Raw genomic sequence first — 16,882 nt, forward strand, 5'->3', positions numbered from 1 at the left:
CTTCAAAGTTTTTGATGTACAAAATAAATCTGAAAAAAAAACGTATATTGTGTTGTAATAAATGTGACGATTTTGCTGTAGGTGGTAAGGAGGGGGTTAACATGCTTTATAAAACAACGACTTTTCATACAAATTTGTGATGTGAAAAACAAATCTGGTTAAGAAAAATGATCATTGTATCGTAACAAACTAAATGTGACGATTTTCCTGTTGTTGGTAAGAAGATGGTTAATGACACATTCTTTTTTTTTTTTTGTCAATTATTGATGTAGAGTCTAATTATTTTTCAGATTCCGTGAAGGTAGACTTGGCAGTCCCTGGCGTCATATCAAAGCCTGCATCAACAACGCTGGAAACCATTTAGTTTTTATTGACGGTGAGTTTTGACTTTCTTAGTAGCTATCTTATTCTTGAAACGAAACACGTCTTTTAGAGTTACTAAGGAAAAGTTGTAAACGGTAGGGGCTGCCTGAAGCCGGTGTTCGTGAAAATACTAACGAAAGAGTGAAAGTGGAGAGGCTTCGTATGGGAACAAAACAGACAATGGACGTTTCGGGTACAAACCCTTCGTCAGCACAACAATGCACAAATTAACGTGGAAAACATTTGTCTGTTATGTTCCCATACGAAGCCTCTCCATTTTCACTCTTTCGTTAGTATTTAAGGAAAAGTTGAGTTTTTAAAATGCACAATATCCACTAAACGTGTTCAAAGCGCACAGCAGTACTTATCATGTAGGAGATATAAATTTCAAATTGAGCTTTTATATTGCAAAATATTTACTAAACGTGTTCAAAGCGAACAACAACATTTAAAATGTAGGAGATATACATGACGCCTGATAGGCGAGATTGCATTTGTTTTCTACAGGCACAACGCTGTTACCGACCAGGTACTCATTTTACACTTGAGAACAATAATGATAATAATAATAATAATAATAATAATAATAATAATAATAATAATAATAATAATAATAATAATAATAATAATAATAATGTATATCACTTGTATAGCGCATAACATGACTAGGTCATCATGCTCTATGCGCTTCACAGTTACAAGACTGTGGAGTATGGAGAGAAAATGTAAACAAAGAGCCATTTTCAAGGATTCAACTTTGCGCCGATCAGAATGGAACGAACCAAACCTGCAGGTCGGATGGCGAGTATTATACCACTAGACCACAAAGCCAGCAATAAAACATTGAGCTTTTATATAGCGCAATATCCACTAAATATGCTCAAAGCGCTTTACAAGAGGTCCCTGGTCAACACCAACATTTAACATGTAGGAGGGGACATGACGCCTGTTAGACGATTTTACAATTTTTCAGACACAGACAACGCTGTTAACGACCAGGTACTCATTTTACACATGAGTACGGTGAGAGAATGTGAGTAAAGAGCCTTCTCCAAGGACTCAACTATACGCCGAGCGCGAGGCTCGAACCCTGGACCTTCCGATCCGAAAGCGAGTGTCCTACCACTAGACCACATAGCCGCACAAACGTAATATTAATAATAGTATAGTAATAGTAATATAGTAATAGTATAGTAATATAGTAGTAAGATAAGATAAGATAAGTTTAACTTTATTTATCCATTCTGGAAATTTACATTAAATAACAATGTGAAATTGAATGTAAGCTTCAATTTAATATGAGAAAACAGATAAATTGAACGTTTCGGGTTTCCCTTTTATCAACAAAACAGGATGAATGAAACACTACAGACGAATAAGATACTGTGGTGGTGGCGTTGTTAAGATGAATAACCAAAAACATTCAACGTGGTATGACAGCCCCGCTCGGCGCATAGCTGAGTCCTTGGTAAAGGCTCTTTGCTCGCATTCTCTCACCGTACTCAGGTATAAACTGAGTAAACCCTGGCGTTAACAGCGTTATCTCTGTAATATCGCCTAACAGGCGTCATGTCGCGTTCTACATGTTACATGTTGCTGTTAGTTAAGGTCCCTTTGTAAAGCTCATTGAGCACGTTTAATAAATATTGCGCTATGTAAAAAATGCCCCCGCCCCCTTTCCACACACAAAAAAAAAGATAATTAAAAAATATCAAGCTCAATATCTAATTTCTACATCTTATTTCATCATCATCATCATCATCATCATCATCATCATCATCATCATCATCATCATCATCATCATTGCCTTTTTCACCCTGGGTCAGGGTATAGGCCACAGACAAACAGTTTCCATCCTTCTCTATCCTGATCTAACTTTTTTTTATCTCATTCCAGGTCTTACCACTTCTCTGTTTATCAGCTTCTTTAATTCTTCTCCATTTTCCTCGTGGCCTTTCCCTTGATCTTCTGCCTTGAGGGTTCCAGTCCAATACTTTCTTTGTTATATTTATTTCATAATCTCTACTTAAAGGTACGATCAAATCGGAAGAGAACTTCTTTTACCCTCCTGAGGATATGATGGCTCCTCCAGACTTCAGCATGTACGCATCCCCGCGCATGCCCCGTCGGTCCCAAACCATGGTTCCCATGACGTATAGAGGCGACTGCAGGGACAATCCGTTCAACGAACGGGCTAGGCAGGGATTTAAATACTGGAACGAGCAGAAGAAGCCTATTGATTGTAAGTCTACAGTCGTCACGAATCATTATAGATAGTTCGAAGTTGACGTCACTCAGGTCTTTGTTATTGTTTTTTGCCATCCGCGTTTATGAGTAATGCTCACTGAACTGTATAAAAAATTTTTTTTCGCGGCGGTGGTGGGGTTTGAACCTGCGACCTTATTGGTACGACAACTCCGCCTGGCAGGTGAGAGCGTGGCTCTACCGTGTGAGCTATCCACGAACACAAAAATATTCGTTTCAAACCCAAAGTCATTTCTAGATCCCTATCTCACCCACTTCTTGAGATCGCCGATTCGTTCACCACCATCGCGAAATAATTTTGACCAGCAGTTAAGCTTAATAGCCAATATTCTCATCACAAACATATAACATAGAAACGATTGAGACATTGAGTATGCTCCGGTGTATGGGGTGAATTTTTAATTCAGAAAAGTGAGTGGAGCAGGCACTTATGTTGGTAACAACAAGATATGAAGTGAGTAGAAAAGTGCCAGAAGACAATAGAGAATAAAAATTTTTTTTTTTTCGCGGCGGTGGTGGGGTTTGAACCTGCGACCTTATTGGTACGACAACTCCGCCTGGCAGGTGAGAGCGTGGCTCTACCGTGTGCGCTATCCACGAACACAAAAATATTCGTTTCAAACCCAAAGTCATTTCTAGATCCCTATCTCACCCACTTCTTGAGATCGCCGATTTTTGTTCTCTATTGTCTTCTGGCACTTTTCTACTCACTTCATATCTTGTTGTTACCAACATAAGTGCCTGCTCCACTCACTTTTCTGAATTAAAAATTCACCCCATACACCGGAGCATACTCAATGTCTCAATCGTTTCTATGTTATATGTTTGTGATGAGAATATTGGCTATTAAGCTTAACTGCTGGTCAAAATTATTTCGCGATGGTGGTGAACGAATCGGCGATCTCAAGAAGTGGGTGAGATAGGGATCTAGAAATGACTTTGGGTTTGAAACGAATATTTTTGTGTTCGTGGATAGCTCACACGGTAGAGCCACGCTCTCACCTGCCAGGCGGAGTTGTCGTACCAATAAGGTCGCAGGTTCAAACCCCACCACCGCCGCGAAAAAAAAAAATTTTTATTCTCTATTGTCTTCTGGCACTTTTCTACTCACTTCATATCTTGTTGTCACTGAACTGTATTAACCTGACTATAAACGTTCATGGATACACACAGCTTTGTGTGTTGGTCCGTTATACTTCCGGATGGCAATGTTATGAGGTTCTTAGCCAAGCGCATACTATCTATAGGATATTTTAAGACTTTCAAAATTGTGACCCCGTCGAGTAAATTTGGTTTTTATGTATCGAGGAATGAATCAGATTTTTAAAAAAATTGAGTTTCGTGTCGAAATAATAAGAATTAGAATGAAATATTACGCTTTTACAATTCATAGGAAAGAATATACTCTGATTTATATTCTAGAGGGGGTCCCGATAGTTCAGTTGGTAGAGCACTCGCTTCACAAGCAACGGGACCAAGACCGATCCCGGTGTAGTCGAGATTTTTTTCTGACCCCCCCCCCCCCCCCCCCCCCCACCTGTCCACCCAGCAGTGATTGGGTAGCTGGGTCTGTTAGATCTGGCGGAAGTACTTTGCGATAGACTAGCGTCCTATCCAAAGGTTAGCAAGCAATTGCTTTTGTTCTTTTTACGCTATAGAAACTGAGATAAACTCCGGCTCCATGGGCATGGTGGGTCTGAAGGACTACTTTATTTTTACTTTATATTCTAGAGCTTCATTTTCATTTTGATCATGAAGACTCACTCCGACATAACACTGTTTTGGGGCCAATGGTCACAAATGCTGTTATTTTAAAAATTACTTTCCAGTATTTTTTTTTCGTTATTTAATTATTTATAATAAATTCATTCATGGCCCGTTGGCCTCAGAAAGTGTTATTTTGGGTTCTGGGTTTATTTACTTGCTGAAAATAAATTAGAAAGTTAATCATAATTACAATACTTGGGTTAATTCTCTATGTTTAGTAGATCAAACGTATCACGCGTCACGCATCACGCATCACGTATCACATATCTATCACATGATCAGTCTCATTATACAAAAAATCAATAGTGTTATTTTGCGATTTTTATATGGATCACCGAGCTCTTTACATCTTTAGATTGTCACATCCAATCAAAAATCATATAGCGGCACTATTTTTACGTATAATGAGAATGATCATGTGATAGATACATGATGCAAGATGCGAGATACGTTTGATCTGCTAAACTTCTCTATTCAGAAATGACGTCACTCTCTTTATTTGCATAAGATTTCAATTTATTAGATTCGATCGATTAAACTTTTTAATTCACTTTTGGATATCTGAATTACCCCGTACATAATACCAGATTGAAATCGTGGGTCACAATTTGTAGACGGGTTTTCCCCCATTTGATTTACTGTACCTACCAGTAACGGTTATTTACTTAACATTCTTCTGTCTTTCTTTTTGTCAATTCTAAATCAAAATTTTATAACGTTAAATTGCCGAGTGTAAAACAACTCCCTTTTCTGCGGTGTAACAAACACCCTTACAGGAAAGCGAAAGAAAGATAATTGTAAATTCCACACAAGATACTCTAACCAAAGCCTCTCCAATGTTATTAGCCAATACTTTATTGACAAAGTAGCTGAAATACGATCAAATTTAGACAAATTGTCAATCCCTATTTTGAACCCTCTAAGGGAGATCATCCATTCACCAATTTCTCTCTTGTTTCAGAGGAAACCATCAAAGCTTTCATAATGTCCTCTCCATCGAAATCGTGTAGTCTAGATCCTTTTACACGAACCTTGTTACGCTACCATATTAAACATCGTGATAACAAAGATCATAAATTATTCTCTTGATCTTGGTATCGTTCCCATGTCATTGAAACATGCTATTGTATCCCCATTGAAAAAGTCTAACATATCTTCTGAAGAACTGAAAAAAGAATGGATAGCCAATCTTCGTAATATACCACGGGTTTAATTACATTATTTTTGTAGTGTCACCTCATAGAACATGTTTACCCTAATTTACATTTTTTTAAAATAATTCCGTATTATCATCATTTAATTGTTGTTGATAATATGATAAGAGTATTTTGTTAATGATATATTATATTGCATGCCATGTATATTGTGCGCCTAGAGCTATATTGCATGGGACAGGCGCTATATAAATAAATTACATTATTATTATTTCTTCCATTCTTTTTTTTTCTCTCTTATATATTAGCTTATATATGTTTATTTTTTTATTTATTCACTTATTTAGTTGGGGTTTTTTGTTGCATTTTTGATTTTGGAGGAGGTTTTTCTTTCTTACTTCTTTGCTCAACGTTATATTATTATTTATGATATCGAACACTGTGCAAATGGAATAAACCACACATCATGACATTATAGACATCGAAGACCCCACATCATTTCAATTCGTTTTCCACATTCACAAGAGCACTTGGTGGATTGAGTGACTGGAGTAACATAAATTAGTGTGATTTGTATAGGGAATGAGATTAGCGGAAGAGTAGTGTCCCTTGATTAGACGTCACCCATAGTCTGTGACGTCACCGGCGGAAAAGTTATCAGAGAGAGAACGTCATGTTGGTTGTGCGCATACGTCTCTCGTCCTCGCGCGCGAGGACGAGAGACGAATGCGCACAACCAACATGACGTTCTCTCTCTAATAACTTTTCCGCCGGTGACGTCACAGACTATGGGTGACGTCCAATCAAGGGACACTACTCTTCCGCTAATCTCATTCCCTATAAGGGGTGATGGGCACAATGTGCCTCTCGCAACTTATGGACTTGAACATAGATGGATTTCCAGAAACAGTAACTATGATCGCTCAAACCAGGATGTTGGAGAAGCACACTTAGTTTTTACTCAAATTTTTATTGAGCATCAAAGAAATATCAAAACTTCCAATTCATATTATCTGTTAACATGTCGATTTGATGTCTCTTTACACGGCGTTTAAAGGCCAATTGGTCTATCTTAATTGTTATATTACATTATATTATATTATAATAGGGTAATTATCTTTATGTGTCAAATTGATTTATTCATCTAACACATTCCGTCCTTTTAATTTATATACGTTTTTTTTGTTGTTCTGATTCTTTCTTTTTTTTTTTTTTGATTAACCTTTTTAAATTTCGTTTTCTCATCATTTTAGTTACTTTTTAATTGAAGAGGGGATGGTTGAACTTTAACTTTTGTTTTCAGGTACAGACACTTGGTGGACGAGACGATGAGTATGTTACATTTTGATAAAGGCTATGTGTATCCATATTAATGCATCAAAATAACACACAACACATGGTGTCCCGAAATTGACTAAATAGCAGCATCTTAGTTTGAAAGAGCTTAAATTAATTGGTTAGCCAACTTCTCAGTATTTTTTAACTTATTTGTTTTGTTGATGACGAAAAAAAATTAGCAATCTTAAAGGCGCATTTCATAGATTCATGAGTTATACTTTTATATACAGAAGACAGTATTTGTAGCTCTTGTATAATTAGCCTAATTCAGAAATTGCGTTTACTTTTATTATTTTTCTCTTTTCAAGAATTTGGTTTACATCAATGGCAACTTGCAAAACACAATAGAATATCCTATCACTCTGGCTCTTTGGGACGAGTGTGCGATAGGAATAACATTTGGATTCTAAAAAGCAATGATGAAAGAAATCCCTCTAACGACTTTTATTTCATTATCTATTATTTATTCACATTTCAAAAAAAAAAAAAAAAAGATTTGACTTATGCTACTTGCTGACCGCTATGGTTTTGTGGAATTTCATCCTTGACAATTTGACATCACAAAGTTAACGCTAGACAATTTGACATCACAAATTTAACGCTAGACAATTTGACATCACAAATTTAACGCTAGACAATTTGACTTCACGAATTGATTTTGTCAAACCTCTAAAATCCACATACGAGGTTTGCGCACCATGCATGTTATATTTAATTTTGGGCGGATCAGACCTCAGATGTCTACGTCTGATCCGCCCAAAATTAAACAAAACATAGACTTCAGAGTTTTGACCCTGCCGATCGTGAAAATCGAGACTTCATAGGTTTAATTCACCGACCATCGGCATGCATTTGTCCATTTTCTCGGATAAATTTACAAATATGGCCACAGTTAGTAAACGTTGCCTTATCAACCACGATGATGTTGTTCTAAGAACACAAATCTCAGCGTCAACCAAACGATTTTAACTTAAAAGACAAGAGCTGCTATGAAGTCAATTTTATACAGACACCTGTTATGGATATCATAATTTTCGGGACTGTTGTGGCTATGAACCAAGAATTGAGTTTGTGGAATTTTACATTTCATCTATGCCTATTTACATGCTTTATAAAGCCATATTACTGCAGATAGCATTGAGTTTGTGGAATTATACTTTCCATCTTGCCTATTTACATCTTTTATAAAAGCCATATTACTGCATTTAACATTGAAAAAAAGCTTTTTTTGTAAATACTGTACTCATGCTTCTTTAATATTATCATTGGTAAAGGATCATGGTGGTGGATTGTGTGTTTCCTTTGTCCGGGGCTTCCTAACTTAGCAAAAGTATTGATCTTCTATTCACAAACAAAAATGTTGCTGTTATTCATTGAATATTGCAGTGATTCTGGGGAAAAGTACCTACTCAAACTTCTGCCTGTGATTCATTTTATCAACATTTTTCATAAATATGTTTGAGTTGTATTGTAAATGAATTACCAAAACTATAGTTTTGGTAACGGCGATAGCATCAATCGACGTGTACTTATTTGCAGGTCTGATAACCCAAATTGTTATTGGCTCATTGTTGTAATGAAAATACTTTCAAATCAACTCAAAATTTTGTCAGTTACATCAATGTTAAAATAAAACAAAATTCCCTTCAGTTATCAGACTTGCAAATATGTGCACACCGGTATGAAACAATGTGTACTTGTTTACAAATCTGATAACCCAAATTGTATTGGTCTCATTGATGTAATGGAAATACTCCCAAACCAACAAAAGTATTGTCCATTACAACAATGTTGAATCAAACCGATTATTGTATTTGGTTGTCTGACCTGAAAGTGTGTGCACCTTAATTATCTTAAGTTTTAAAAAAAATGTTTTTAAATAATTTTTTTAATGGTATATCTACATTTTTAAAGAATGGAAAGGAAATCATTATGATTATCATGTCTAAAACGTATTGACATGAATCAATGGTGTCAATCAATCTAAATTTCTAAGTTTTGTGTCACTATATTATTCGGTCCTAAAGGTCCAGGGTTCGAGTCCCGCTCCAAGCGGTGCCCATTTGAGTCCTTGGAAAATGCTGTTTATTTACATTCTCTCACCTTACTCATATGTAAAACGAGTACCCGGCCGTTAACAACGATGTCACTGTCGGGAAATAAAGAGTTGGAATATCGCTTAACAGGCGCCGTGTCTCGTAAAGCGCTTTGAGCACGTCTAATTGATATTGCGCGACATAAATATCCAAGTTTAGTTAAATTATTAGCTTACCAATCTTATCATTAGTTTACCAATCTTCTCTAGACAACTGAATTTTAATCATAGCTGTAGTGATTCTAATGTCTGTTCATGGTGTTGGGGAATTTGATTAATATCCTCTCCTAACTTTCTTTCTGTTACACGGATTAAAAACAAATTGCGCTATTCAGCGCAGAATCCTCGCCCAGGCACTCTAGGAAAGAATTTAGATAATCCATCGAACAAACCTCTGAGGTCAACAGGAATCATCCATGTTTTAAATCGATGAACTAATAAGAAGTTCCTTATTTAAATTTGTGGAATATTGGAGTTGAATTGATTTTCTGTGTACCACTTTTTAACTTACTGTATTCTCTACTACTAAGCAAATTTTGCTCTATTCTATGTAATAATAGTGCTATAATATACGATTCTTACACTCTTGCTTTTTGGACTTGGATTCAATAGTCTGATGTCACGTCGCCCAGCAAAGGCGGCCATCGTGGTTCTAAATAAAGAAAATCGGTACTTTTATTCTTCATGGTGGCAAGAACTTTTCATAATATGTCTTGTGTTCAGAATGTGTAAAAGTCAAAACATGATCAGATTTATAATGCCCCCCCCCCCCCCTTGGATACGCTTTTATGCTTGTCGGAGAAATATTTCATAAGGGCGTCCGCCATTGTTCGGATAGTTTAGAGCCAGTTACTAAGGTACCATGCGTCATTTCGAGGGAAGTGACGTTACGACAGTTGAAGCGTTTTCCGGACGTGTTCCCAACCGCTGCACGAGCTTGTGAGTGAGCGTTGGAAACAAAGTTCGAATTCCAAAACGCAAGAGTGTAAGAAATCATTTATTCTACCCCTCATTCGATTCCTATTTCATCATCTTTGAATTAAACATATCTTTGAAAACATTCAGATAATATTTCTTTTTAAAGAATCTGATTTTTGATTAAATTTACGCTTGATAACCTGACGTCACAAATTATTACTGTAAACATGATATCATTACGCGTTACTATTTAGGGAGAGGGGTAGAATAATATTATTTCTTTTTATTTGACGACACAGACATGTCAAGTTGTACACAATTTTAAGCTTGTAGTATAAAATGAGTTTTAATTTATGAGTCAAATTTAGATTACAGTAAATAAGGCATTGAGCTGGTCATGAAATTATTATAAATAATACCCTTTATTCTTGCAATGTTTTTCTTATTCTGTAGTATATTCATCGCAAATTACAATCTGTGTGGTTATGTGGTATTGCAGTAAGACGCTTGCCTTCGGAATGGAATGTACTAGGTTCGAGTATTCGGAAAAGGCTCTTTTCGTTGTGTGTTTGTTTTGTTGGGTTAATTTAACACTCGCTATTGTTGCTCTTTTGTTATTTTCTTGAACAAAATTTCACTTAGTATTTTGGTTCTTAGTTCTTTGCCAAAGTCAAGTAGAAAGGACGCAAAGTAAGAAGATTAACTTTGTTAGAGCTTTCTAAAACTGCGCTATTTACAAAATAATACAATGATATCGAAGTGTGTAATATGTGACCTATCTTCTCAAAACGGTATTAGGTGTGTGTGTGTGTGTGTAGGGGGGGGGGGCAGGTGCCCAAAAATGAGTCTATAGTGAAAATGATTAGAAATGTCAGATTTTAGTTTTTGTTGCCGTAAGAAACGACGCCAATTGTCTTCAAGAAGGCGTACAATATTGTCACAAATGTTGTATTTTGACCATACCGTCCATTTGTTGTTTTTGATTTGTTTTTTTGCCATCTCAGTCATCCCAACAAAATACCGTTTTATTGAGTCCATGGGTCACATAAAATGTGTATGCATCTAATAACTATTCGTTTTATTTTCTCTTTCTACCCTCTAATTCACAGTGGCAAGCAGATACAGACAAAAGGCTAAGATGCTGACTCTCGGGGTATCCTGCTCCAACTAGGATGTTTTATTCTGGACTGGAAATCATTTCTGGTCATTACATTTTATTGAAAATTGAGCAAGTTGTATTTCCAGAGTTGCTCCCCTTTAGGAAACGTATCCGAATTAAAGGATATAAAGATATATCCTTATAAACGAGCATTTATCAATCAGTAAATTTATCATTTTTAACATGTGCGAGGAATTGATTAAATGATGCTTTATGATGACAATTATAAGAGACAGCCAGGAACAAACAAAAAAAAGATATTTTGAACGTTTTTAAAGATTAAATGAGTTAATTACGTAGCATCATTGGTTGACTGTAAAGTTTATATTAATTATTTATAGAAATGAAGAAATTATAAAGAAAATTATTTTTGATTATTTGATTTATAAAGTATCCAAAAACGAGCACGTTTTAAATATTTTCTACAATTGTGATATATTCCTACAGTATTAATTTATTTTAAAATTATTGTACATTTTTTTACATTCCACTGTGATCAATAAAACAAAAGGGAACATTGACTGTTGCATTGTTCTTAACGTTCTTGTAAATCAATCACTGTATTTTTAAGTGTAAATCGCCAGCCAATGACAAAGCACATTTTGAATCATTTTGACAAGAGAATGTTTGTTTCAAATATGTGTACATGAGCACCTATCTAGAGAAAATATCCACTAAACGTGCTCAAAGCACTTTAAAAGGGGTCTTTAGCCAACAACATCACTAAAACTGCAGGACGAGACATAACGCCTGTCAGGCAATATTGAAATATTCCGACAGAGACATCGCTGTTAATGGGCAAGTACTCATTTTACACTTGAGTAAAGAGCCTTTTCCAAGGATTCTGCTATGCGCTGCTCAGAACGGGACTCGAACCCTGGATCTTCCGGTCTGAAGACGAGTGTCATCCCAATAGACGACATAGCCGCACCAGATAGAGGAGATATCGTGTTTTGGCCAACAGACCGCGGTCCAGTAGGTATGTGTTCTACGTCTGTTGGAGTCTAGCGGCTGAATCGACTTTCATTCGTTATGGGCAATGGCTTTGTAAAAAAAGAGAAACTATATGTTCAGTGCAGGACATAATCAGTAGGAATGTGACCATTTTAGATTGCAATTTTCTGAAAGAATATGCTCCACAGAGAATTTTAATCTTTATTTGAAGTAAATCGGGTGATATTTCATGAAGTTATGGTCAGATGTATGGGAAAGGTATCCATCAACTTTTCTTAAATTTCATACTTTTTCAACTTGACTAGCTGTAAAAAAAATATTTAGAAGTGAAATTAAGCTTTGGTATTTCCGAAAATGAACAAAAAGGGTTGATTTAATCATTTATCACAAGAATTCATATTTGATGAAAATTGACCTTCTAACTAAACTCGGCAATATCTCAGTTCAAACTTTTTCACCATCCGACTGATTATGTCATTCACTGTAACATATGGTAACCCTTCTATAACACATAATGGGCGCTGCTCCAATTGCTGCCACTGATAAGCAAAGGAACGAAATAGTTACCCGATGGATGTTGACTTAGAAGTAAAGAAAACGGGACAGTGACATGTGGCCTCATGAACTTGGAGGTAAATCACCCCGATTCTATACGTCGGCATTGTTATGTTATAGCCTGATACTGAAATCCAAAAGGACTGGCAGTTTGACGTCATTATTTGGTTTTTGCACCGCCTTGTAAGTTGTCGTTAGTAGAGCTCATGGAAACAAGCTATTTCATTGGTTGAACTATTGAATACAACTCACGATTTGTTTTCTTTTGTGGCAAAAGACTGGCATTTTGACGTCATTTTTTGGTCAGTATCAGGCCATAACTTTACGAAGGCCACGTTCTATACCAGTAAGAGGAGACATTGGGTGGTGCCCAACATACTCAATGCCCAGGTCAGGCAGGTCTAACGACAGTCATTCTGCATCAATGGGGGTCTAACTGCGGTGTCTACTTGAACTCGTTGTGGGAGATGGCTTTGTAAAATACAGAGGAAATGCGAGATAACTCCCCTAAAGTGACTTCGAAAAAGGACGCGATACTTACGAGATAGATGTTGACTTGGAAGTAAATGAAACCGAGGCAGTGACGTTATGGCATCTTCACTTGGATAGAAGAGGATACCTGGGTTCTGTTCCTGTAACGGAAGACAATGGGTGATTGCCAACAGACAACGGTCAAGGACATGTCTAATTCTGCCATTCTGCATCGATGGGGTATGGCATCATCGCCCACTTGCATCCGTAGTTGTTGTTCGGAGTCTGCAGAGTATCCGATTGCCACTGCATTGTGAAGCAGCAGCTTAGCGGCTTTAAGACGATTCACGATTGTGGATAATTTTTCGAACATTAGATTGATCGTCACAACATTGCATTATAGCCATTAGAAGCTACTGAGCCTTCTGGGAATATTTTATTTTCACATTTCCGTCCTTTCCTCACCCAGGCTTAAGTTTACGCATTTGAGAAATAAAAAGATAAAACTATTCACGCTATAAATACTTATCGAGTACTCGTAAATATTGAATTAATATCCACCGAGTGCATTATTGTGACTTTTCGAAAAACAAAAATATGGTACACACCGGCCTGTAAAAATCTCACGATTTGCATAGCTCCTCGTTGATCTAAACAACGCAGGGTGGAGCATAAAAAGCATACTCTAAAAACATAGGTAGATAGATAATATCTTTCTGCCATTCTCCGAACAGCCCCCCCCCCCAAAAAAAAAAAAAAAACACAAAAAAAAAACATGTTTTTAAAAAATTGGCCAACAACTTCTTCTTTCAAATTTCGATCGATTAAAATGACCCTCATCTTAGCAAAATATCACAAACCTGAGCGAAACTTCGCAAAGCCCCAGGCTTGAAAATTTTTGCCAAGATCAGAGCCACTTTAATCGATCAATATTTTATTGACGAGTTTTCTGGCCAAATTAAAAAAAAAAACCTGTTTGCTTGGGGTTTTTTTTTGTTTGTTTTTTTTTTTTTTTTTTTTTTTTTGGGGGGGGGGGGGGGGGAGTCAGAGCATGACAGCTTTGTCAATATTATGATAAAAGGCATATTTACCAAAAGATTTATCTCAGTAAATAGAAATTGCATAAAATTGACAACATGATAATTTTCACACGTATGTTTTAAAATGCACATGGATAAAATTGATAATATGTAGGGTGCCCCCCCCCCCCCCCAATATATTTTTAAATAACCAAACCCATCGCGCTCATGAGCGCTCATCAAACAAAATGTAACGGATCCCATCAATCCGGTATCATTTCGGGATGAGTTTGATGAAGAAAATAGAGTTTGAAGTCAAAATGATCAGACGTAAGGAATATAAGTGATTTTTTTGTTGGTACCTAAGAATTAAGACTCTTGGGCCTTTAGCCATCAACATCACTTAACCTGCAAGATGAGACATAACGCCTGTCAGGCGATAATGAAATAATACAATTCCAACAGAGACATCGCTGTTAATGGTCAAGTACTCATTTTACACTTGAGTAAAGAGCTTTTTCCAAGGCTTCAGCTATGCTCTGCTAGAACGGGACTCGAACCCTGGACCTTCCGGTCTGAAGACGAGTGTCATCTCAATAGATGACATAGCCGCACCAGAAAGAGGAGACATGGTGTTTTGGCCAACAGACCAATGTAAGCATTTACTTTCACTTAAATTCTAAAAAATAAAATTTGAATTTAAACATTGGTTTCCACCCGATAAAATACTGTTTTGTAACGATTGGTCACACATAAGGAGAGTAATCTGATGCGAGAAACACTGGCCGATATATTTTATTGGGTGGTTTTGATGAAATCAGGTATACTTCATAGCAACTCGATGCGCCAAAGGAATGCTACGGAGGCAGCTCACGACAGACAACTGTGACACTTCATAGCAGCTCAATGTGCCAATCGCGTTGGATGGAAGCAGCTCACGACAGACAACTGTGACACTTCATAGCAACTCGATGCGCCAAGGGAATGGGATGGAAGCAGCTCACGACAGACAACAGTGGCACTTCATAGCAGCTCAATGTGCCAAGCGCATGGTATGGACAAAGGTCTGAGGTCTGAAGCTTTGAGATGCGCTGCAGAGCGGTAGATAACAGTCTTTGCTTCGCACCCTAAGGCATTGTAACCTGTGCGTGCTAGTTACGTCACCCTAGCTCACTTTGCAGTATTACGCCACGGCGAATGGCTGGACCATTCCAGTCTTCTCAATGAATAGAGCCTTCTTCTTCTTCTTCTTCTTCTTCTTCTTCTTCTTCTTCTTCTTCTTCTTCTTCTTCTTCTTCTTCTTCTTCTTCTTCTTCAAGTGCCAAGTCTGTGCCAGACATCGGTGATCATGGTACGCCATTCATCTCTCTGATCAGATAACCTCAGAAAACTAATATTACTCTTCTCTTTTTTTTTGTCACCCAGCTGTTCAAACTATTTAAATATGTTTTTCTTGTCTACCTTTACTCTTTTTACCTTCTATCTTTCCTGTGAGAGCAAGATGTTCAATACATTTATGTCGATTTAGGTGCCCTAACAATTGCATTTGTCTTTTTCGTATTGTACAAATTAATAACCTATTAATTTCAGCTTGCTCTAATACTTCTTCATTAGTTTTCTTCTCTGTCCATGAGATTCTTAGCATCCCTCTAAGAAACCACATTTCTGCTGCCTCCAGTTTCTTTCTAAGAGAGCCTAAAGACACATTTTCCCTTGAGGATAAATAAACGGAATTTACTTTGATTTAATATCTTTAAATTATGTCGACCATCACTGAAAATTGGGCACAATTTTGTATGAACAGCTAAAAACGTGAAATCTAGATAATTCAAATATATATCGTATTCAACTGTATAAATAACTGGCATGTAACATGATATGCATCAATCTATCAGTCATCGATAACATGCTTTGCATTTTGTCTCCAAATTCTATCAATGTAGCTTTAGTCATTGTGGTCAGTTTGGTGGGTTTTTTAAATGCAAAATTAAAAATTTAAAAAAACTTGGCGGTTTTTTTTAAATATCAAAAGCTCAGTTTTATACTTCAGGACCCAAAGTTGTACTTATAAAGGAACGGAAACAAAAGGACCGCGTGTGTAAATATGAAAATGACCCGAATGGACGAGCCACATATGCCGGAACCTCAAAGCGATTCTTGTTTTGTTTGTGTTTTTGTTTTGTTTCCTTGGGGTTCTTTTTATTTTTCAGTTGGTTGTTTTTTTGTTGTTTTTTTGTTGTTGTTGGCTTATTTGATTTTTATTTTGTTTAGATTTGTTTTTGATTTGTTTTTGATTTGTTTTATTTTTGTATTTATTTGTGGTATATAGTTTCTTGTCCGTGTTTCGAGTATCCCCATTTTTCAAGAATCATTTTGAAACAAGGTAAATAACTCAATGAATGTTTGGTTTTCATTTATTCATTTATTATGTCCCCTAAGTTTGGTTTCTTGTATAATGGTGATTATAATTATATTATTTTGATTAATTTCACTAAATTTTAATACTCATACTTAAGTACTACTGCAGTGTAGGAAAAGGATTTTCCCCACATGGTATTGTTTTTACTCGGGCCCATTTCCACTATTATATAAATATCGAAAAAGCTATATAACTACCAAAATGTAAAATGAAATACAACAATATTTCGGTCATAAATAAAAAGTACAATTTGTCTTCAATTTCTATCAATGTTGTTTTAGTCAGGGTTGTCAATTTGATATTTTTCAAGCAAAAATTGAAAAATAAGTTTTGTGGTTTATTTAAGGTCAAACGATCAATCTGATACTAAAACAAATCGCCTTTAATCGCCTACAGACGGTATCG

At 36.4% G+C, this 16,882-nt stretch overlaps 1 protein-coding gene across 2 annotated transcripts in view; it reads left to right on the forward strand.

Annotated features, from left to right (window-relative positions):
- LOC144962521 (uncharacterized) overlaps positions 1–11,580 on the forward strand; it is a 39,475-nt gene extending 27,895 nt beyond the window's left edge. The window contains exons 5-8 of one of the 2 annotated variants that reach the window (XM_078895532.1): positions 291–376; positions 2,396–2,605; positions 6,853–6,881; positions 11,010–11,580. In XM_078895532.1, coding sequence (XP_078751658.1) covers positions 291–376; positions 2,396–2,605; positions 6,853–6,881 — 325 coding nt within the window. In that variant the 3' untranslated portion in view covers positions 11,010–11,580. The remainder of the gene's footprint in view (positions 1–290; positions 377–2,395; positions 2,606–6,852; positions 6,882–11,009) is intronic. The other variant, XM_078895531.1, reaches the window with a different exon arrangement.
- Positions 11,581–16,882: the final 5,302 nt, after the last annotated feature.

This window comes from Berghia stephanieae, chromosome 1, assembly GCF_034508935.2.
Source record: "Berghia stephanieae isolate SIO BIC M18660-M18661 chromosome 1, UCSD_Bste_1.3, whole genome shotgun sequence".
NCBI lineage: Eukaryota > Metazoa > Mollusca > Gastropoda > Nudibranchia > Aeolidiidae > Berghia > Berghia stephanieae.